At 65.6% G+C, this 6,783-nt stretch overlaps 1 protein-coding gene across 1 annotated transcript; it reads right to left on the bottom strand.

Annotated features, from left to right (window-relative positions):
- Positions 1-1,007: 1,007 nt before the first annotated feature.
- FOXJ1 (forkhead box J1) lies at positions 1,008-4,889 on the bottom strand. The gene is made up of 2 exons (XM_019466133.2): positions 4,392-4,889; positions 1,008-2,595 (listed from the first exon to the last, which is right to left on the bottom strand). Exons 1-2 carry the CDS (start codon positions 4,887-4,889, stop codon positions 1,840-1,842), a joined length of 1,254 nt encoding a protein of 417 aa, XP_019321678.1. The 3' UTR covers positions 1,008-1,839.
- Between the last annotated feature and the right edge of the window lie 1,894 nt (positions 4,890-6,783).

Below are 6,783 nucleotides of genomic sequence, written 5' to 3'. Positions count from 1 at the left end.
GAAAGCCGCAAGTTAGCACAGGGAATGCCAGGTTGGCCTAGAGCCAGATTGGAGAGAAGGGAAAGAAAGGGGCTTCGGGAGAAAGGGGTCTGTGGAGGCTGGGCAGGGTTGTGCGAGACAGTGCTCGTTTGTGCCCCGGGTGTGGGAGGGGGCTGGGTGGAGAGGTGGGCTCCAGACAAAGCTGGGGGGAGGGACTGAAAGGTGCCGCTGTGCGTCACCCAAACACACATTTCCCGTGCCTCAGTTTCCCCATTAGGACTCCGGCAGGCTGGTCCCTCGTGGGGGACCCCCCTGGTGGCCTTTTCCTCCTCTAGCCTGCGTTGGGCCCGGGAGGGAAGGCGCCTGGCTGGGTGAGCACATGCCGGGCTGGGGCCCTCTGGCCTCACACCCTGTCCCTCCAGGAGAGGACCCAGGGAGGGTGATGCTGGAGACAGGCCCAGGCCAGGACCGCAGACTCAGGCCGGCGAGCCCGGGCAGGCCCTCGCGGTCAGGGACATGTGAGCGTGTCCCTGGGCATGCTTGGCCCTTGTGAGTCCCCAGGGCCAGGGAGGGGGCTGCGTCTCCTTTGTCGCCCTTTCCCCGGGGACTATGGGTGCAATTCTCCCCATTGTGCAGACGGAGGTGCTGAGGCCCAGGCTGGAGGGGACCCCTGAGGACTGCCTCTCAGCCCCTTCCTCCCAGGGGACACAGAGGTCACGGAGAGTTCATCAAGGGGCACTCTGGAGGCCTTCGGCGCCCCCACATCTTCCTCCCAGCCATTCCCCTCCTCCCAAACTGGCCCTTGCCTTCTCCTAAAGTTGCAAGCAGGTCCATTTTCAGATTTTTAAAAATTTTATTTTTAAAAATGGTTTATTGTAAATAACTTTCCATGAAAAAGGTTAGGTTGCCCCACAGGGCAGGAGGGTGGATGTGGGAAGCAGACTGAGGGGCTCAGGGGAGAGCGGGACACTCCCCCCCACCCCAGCAAGCGCGGGCAGGGATGCGGGTGATCCGTCCCCCCCCCCACCATTCCTGGTCCCAGAGGTTCTAGCAAGCTCCATCCCTCCCAGTTAAGCCTCAGCTACAGCTACACTCACTACATTAGTCTGTCTGTCCCCTCCCCACTGCAGCTCAGCTGCCCCTGCCCCCAACCCCCAGAACCCCAACTCCCCCACTGCTCTCTGCCTCAAAGATTAGGGATTTCCACTCTTTGCCCCCACCTCTAGGGATGGGGCCAGGCAAAGACCCCAGAGGCCTTAGAAAACCTCCTCGCCCACCAGGCTCCCCGACCTCATTCTGTCTCTGCCTTCTGTCCCCTCCCCCCTCCTTCCCCAGGCCCAGGGGGGAGGCTTTGCCCGGAGGGGCCTCCAGGGGGTTAATTTGCTGTCACCTAATTAGCATTTGTTGTACCTGGGATCTTTCTCTGGATAGAGACCTGGGGAGGACAGCGGGAGAGGAGGGAGAGGTGTCGTAGCTGAGGCACCCAGGGGCGGGCCCTGTACTGTCGCTCCCCAGCTCGGGCCAGTGCCCCTCCACGTGCAGCCCCCACTGTGCGGGGCCGGAGCCCGTCCCTGGGGCAGGAAAGAGGAGGATCAATGAAACACTGTGTGTGCGGCCGGGGGCCGGGGAGGCAGCAGTTCTGGTCCTGGGCCTCGGCTCTCAGCCTCGTGGGCTGGAATCTGAAGGCAGCCCGGGCTGGGGGCCGCAGGGCCTCGTGGGGCCAGCCTCGGGAGACCTGGCCCAGCCCCTGCCCGGGGCGGTAGGGTGTCCGTGGGCCTGTGCCGGGTGGGTGGGTGGGGGGGGGTGCATTCTGGGCCCTGACTCGGGCACTGTCCAGAGCTGGGGGCGGGGCCCGGCCTCTTACAAGAAGGCGCCCACGCTGGCCCAGTCTTGCAGGTCGGCGGCCAGGGTGGCGTCCCCGGCCTCGAAGAGGGGCTCCGGGGGCAGGCAGCCACTGCCACTCTCGTCCCAGGGGTGCTGCAGGAAGGACGTGGCCAGGAAAGTCTCGTCGAAATCCAGGCTGTCGGCCGCCTGCTCCACCGGAGGCCCCCAGGTCGCGGGGCAGTCGATGTGGCGGCCGTGGACGGTGAGGTCCACGTCCCCGTGCGAGGCGGGGCTCAGCGGCGGGCTCAGCTCCAGGGCCTCCAGGGTGCCCAGCTCGCCGCCCAGCGCGCCGGCCTCGAAGATGGCCTCCCAGTCAAAGTTGCCTTTGAGGGGCTCCAGCTCGCCCTGCTCCTCCTGGGTCAGCAGCAGGGTGCTGGGGGCCCGCGGGACCTTGGCCACCCGCTTGGGCAGCGGCTGCTTGCGCTTGTGCCCCAGCCTGCCCTCGCCCGCCTCCCCGGTGGCCTCCTCAAACTCCCGCAGCAGCTGCTGGGCCTCGGTGTTCACGGTCAGCGGCCCGGCCCACGGGGCGGCGCCGGGCTCCTGCGAGGCCTGGCGGGCGAAGGCCGGGTGGATGTGGACCGGGGGCAGCCGCCGCTTCTTGAAGGCCCCGCTCAGCAGCCGCTCGGCGTACTGGGGGTCGATGCGCCAGAAGCCCCCCTTGCCGGGCTCGTCCTTCTCCCGAGGCACTTTGATGAAGCACTTGTTCAGGGACAGGTTGTGGCGGATGGAATTCTGGGCACGGGGAAGGGAGGGGGAGAGGAGAGAAAGAGGTCGGCTGGGTGAGCCGGAAGGGCCGGCGATGGGGGGGGGGGGGGAGTGACTCGTGCTCCTGCCCGCAGGGGAGGAGGGACGGACACCGCGCTCTGACCGGTGGCTCTGGGACACAGGCCACAGGGCACCGGCGGCCAGGAGTGCGGCCGGGGGGCTTTTGTTCCCTGTTGCCGGGATATCCGCCTGCTCAGTCATCCGAGCCCTGAGCCGCAGGGTGGCTCTCAGGGCCACCCCGGCCTGCCCTCCCTCCCTTACCCCACCGCTTGCGGTCTCTGGCCAAAGGCTTCAGCTCCCCCAGGGCCTGGACGGCCATCTCACTCCGCCTGGGCCTGGGCCTGGGCCTGGCGGGCCCTGTTTGTGAAGAGTGGGTGGGTTGAAAGGTGGGGGTGGGGAGTGCTGGGCTGTGGAGGGTGTGAGGGTGTGTGCTCTGAGCGTGTGTAGGGATGAAGTGGGGGGGGGATCTGATGCCTTGCCCTGTTTGTTGAGCCCCTGCTGGCCTGCCCTCCCCGCTCGGCCCCTCCCCCCCCCACCCCGCCGCAGGCTATGAGGCCTCAGTTGATTATTACCCAGCCTGGAGCACAGCACTCATTCCTGACGCCCAAGTCCCGAGGCCTAAGCTTCACGGGCTTGGGGGAGGAGAGAAGGGGGGGGGGTCTCTGCTTTCTCATCGAGGGTACAAATGACACTTGCCCCAGTCAGGGCCCCAGCAAGTGTGGAATGGCCTGGGACCGGGATTCTGCAGCCTGCTCCCGGTGGGTGCCCCAGGGAAGAGTCTGGGCGTTCTGGGGCCTCTCTCTCCAACTAGACCCTGATCTAAAGTGGAAGGCTCATATCTGCTTGGCCTCAAATCACCACTCTGCCTTGTTCATTCCTAGGTGCACAGTCTTGTCCAAACCACGCCAGGGGACAGGGGTTTAGGGCCCAGAAGGCAGAGCAGGTGGGTGGGTAGTGGCCCCCCAGTAAGGCTGGGATGTTTACATGGAGGCTGGGCCCCTTGGCTGCTCTGTGCCAGGTTCCGGAGACTTGGAACATGAAGCCAGTGAGTGCGGCAGGGAGAGCCCCTGTGGAAAGCACCTGGCCCAGGTAATTGTCCCCCCGGGGAGGTTGACTGAGAGGAGGGGGAGGACAGGAGGCAGGAAACTGAGGAGGAGTTGGGTGAGGGGCCGGGGCAGCAAGGTTACTTTAGGAAGGCCCCGCAGTCCCTCCAGGGGGACACAGCTGGCCTTCACATGCCATGTCCCCCCACCCCCAGCCCACCTCCACTGGCCAGCTGCAACAAGACAGAATGCAGAGCCTGGCAGGGGCCATGCTCCAGCATCCCATCCCGAGTTGGGCCTTGACAGACTGTCCTCGGGCAGGGCGGTGTCTAGGAATTCTAGGACTTGGGACAAAAATGTGTCCCTTAGTCCATCATCCTCTCTTAGAGGACCATGTCCGCGCATAATCTGGCCCTGATCTTTGGGCTGGGTCTGCTGGACGAGCGACAGGTGCTTTCCCCATGAATTTTGGGGTCTGCATCCTTTCTAAAGCCCTTTCAACCTCCTCCCTCCTCTCTCTCTGAAGTCAAAGGGAGGGGCAGTTCCAAGCACTGGGCTCCCTTGAGGTCCTTCCTCGACGGCCTTCCTCCCTTGGGGCCCTGCCTGCACAGCGGGCCTACTCGGCGTGCGGACCTGGGACCTAAGTCCAGTCAGTCCGCCCCGCGTGGGGAGAAAGGAGGTGAGTGGGGAGGGAGCGGCCGCCACCTGCACCTCCCCTACCTGCCAGGTGGGATCAGCGTGGCGGAAGTAGCAGAAGTTGTCCGTGATCCACTTGTAGATGGCCGACAGGGTGATCTTGGTGGCCTTGCTGGCCTGCATGGCCATGCAGATGAGCGTGGCGTAAGAGTAGGGCGGCTTCACACTCGGGTTGGTGGCGTAGTCCACGTCGTCGGGGGGCGGGGCCTGCAGCCCCGGGGGCGCGCTCCGCGACGTGCATGACGACGTGGGCTTACCCGGAGTGTGCGGCTGCCCCAGGCAGGCGGGATCAGCCGCCAGGGGCGACCCCGGCGCGACCGAGCCTGGCACCTGGCGATAGCCGTGGGGGTCGGTGCCCCCCGGCGGCAGGGCGGGGGCCTTGGCGTTGAGAATGGAGAATTCCTGCAGCCACTGCAGGCTGGTCAGGCTGTCGTCCAGGGCGTCGGGCTCCTCCAGGCCGCCCTCCGGCCCCGCCTCCTCCGCCGCCCCTGCACCCGAGAGGCGTAGCCAGCTCTCCGCCATGTCTGCGGGGACCCTCCGAGGGGGCGGTCAACATCCACGGCTGAGCCGGGGGGTAGCCCGCCGCGCTCTCCGGCCCGCTGACTCCCGCGGCTCCAGTTACAGGGCCTCCCGGACGCGCGCTTCCATCCCGCGACCAGGGGGTCGCCTCCTCGGAAGACCAGTGTGGTTCCTGCGAAGGACCACGGCGGGAGCTGAGCACTTTCCCCACCCTCGATGGGAGAGTGTGTGCGAGGAGGGGGAGGCTCCTCTAAAATCGTCCCCGCTGCTGGGGAGGATCTTTGCTGGCCGAGGTCTGGGAAACAGGACCAGTGCCCTGGGGTCCGACCCCCGCTGTGTCCATCTCACTCTTTTCCTCTCCGAGGTTTTAGAGGAGACTTTCTTTACTGGGTATCCGAGGCTATCACCTTCTCCCCCAGAGCGGGAGATCAACCCTCTCACAACAAATGGAAACGGGGCGAGGGAGCCCAGGAGGGCAGAGGCCAGAGACGCGGAAGTCGTCTGATTTTTGAAAAGAGATATTAGAATGGGGGGTAACGGGGAAGGAAGGAAACAGGATAGGAATTACAGGGGGCGAGAAGTAAGTGTCCCCCAAACTCAGATGTCATTCCCGGATCCACCAATTCACTCGAGGACGGATGGGAGAGCGGGCTGGTACAGACACCCTCCCTTCCCGCGGCCAGCAGCCGTCTCAGTCCCTTACCTGGCTCAGAGCGCAGCCCGGGCCAAAGGAAGGTTCTGGAAGAAGTTCCTCCCACCCCCCGCGGCTCTCTGTCCCCAGCTCGAGTGCCCCGCCAGCGCCCCTTGTCGCCCCCCCGCCCGACGGCGCCTCTCTGAGCGCTAGTGGCCCCCGGACCGGCATTAAGTAGCCGCTGCAAAGGCTTCTTCTGCTGCCATGGCGACGCTCCGCCCCCATAAACAGCTTCCGCTGCTGCTATTGGCCAGTGCGTTTCTAAGGAGATCGCGGGCTCTAGCCACTCTCTCTGGCGGTAACTCTCATCGAACTCCCTCCTTCTGCCGCCCTCTCCCGCGCCACCCGGCCCCCCTACCCGCCACCGCGTCCCGGCTCCGCGCATTCCCGCCCGAGGGCCCCGCGCAGGACTCGGAGAAGCGCGCGGCTCTCGCCCGAGGCCCCCGGCACGCCCGCGAGCCGTCCGCCGGCGCAGCCGCGCTCCCGCCCTCGCTCCCTTCCTGTCCCGGCTGCTCCGGGCGTCCACGGCTCCGCGGACCGAGCCGGGGGCGCGGGGGCCAAGGCTGGGGAGGCTGGGAGCCGGCTCAGGCTCGGGAATCGTGTGCTTGGGGTTTCCTTTCCTCTCCTCTGGGCTCACGTTTCTGTGCCCTTTCCCACCCTCCCGACCCTGAGTGTCGTCTGGGTGCCCGCGGGCAGGTCTGACTCTCCGATGCCACCTGCCGCTCAGGCCCGCAGCAATGGCTGCACCGATCCCAGGCACACCAAGGCGAGCAGGGTTTCCCGGTAAGCGGCCCCCTCCCCACCCCTGCATTCGGCAAGGTTCCCGGAAGCTGACTTTCCAGAGGCTTCTGCGGAAGCGCTCTCCCTCCTTTTCAGATAGCTGAGGGAACAAAGCCGGTGAGTGAAACTCACAGAGGTCACAGACTTGCGGAATTCTCCTAGCAGGGTCATTCGCCCCGTTCGTTTCACCAACTTTCTAGTGGCATGGACTAAAGGTAGGGGGACACCAGGGGCTGCTTCCTCCCCTCCTCCTGGTCCCTGGCCGGTCACCAGCTTTCCTGCTCTTCAATTATTGAGGAGCTGCAGTGACGGAAGTTCTCCGGTTTAAGGGTGAGGGTGGGGTGAGGGCTCCATACTCAGGCCTCCGCCCAGAAGCTGGAGGGCAGGGAGTGGGAAGCCCGTGTCCTCAGGGTGGCCCCTCAACTC

Source organism: Panthera pardus, unplaced genomic scaffold (assembly GCF_024362965.1).
Source record: "Panthera pardus isolate Hobbes unplaced genomic scaffold, ASM2436296v1 HiC_scaffold_3, whole genome shotgun sequence".
NCBI classification, from domain to species: Eukaryota; Metazoa; Chordata; class Mammalia; order Carnivora; family Felidae; genus Panthera; species Panthera pardus.
Note: the sequence above shows the minus strand (reverse complement) of the source record. Positions and strands in the feature narration are given on the sequence as shown.

Excerpts from the sequence above, each read along its gene's own strand:
- FOXJ1 (XM_019466133.2), bottom strand. The coding sequence starts at position 4,889 with ATGGCGGAGAGCTGGCTACGCCTCTCGGGTGCAGGGGCGGCGGAGGAG. Across the intron at positions 2,596-4,391 it reads ACGCTGATCCCACCTGGCAG|AATTCCATCCGCCACAACCT; the intron begins GTAGGGGAGGTG and ends CCCCGTGCCCAG.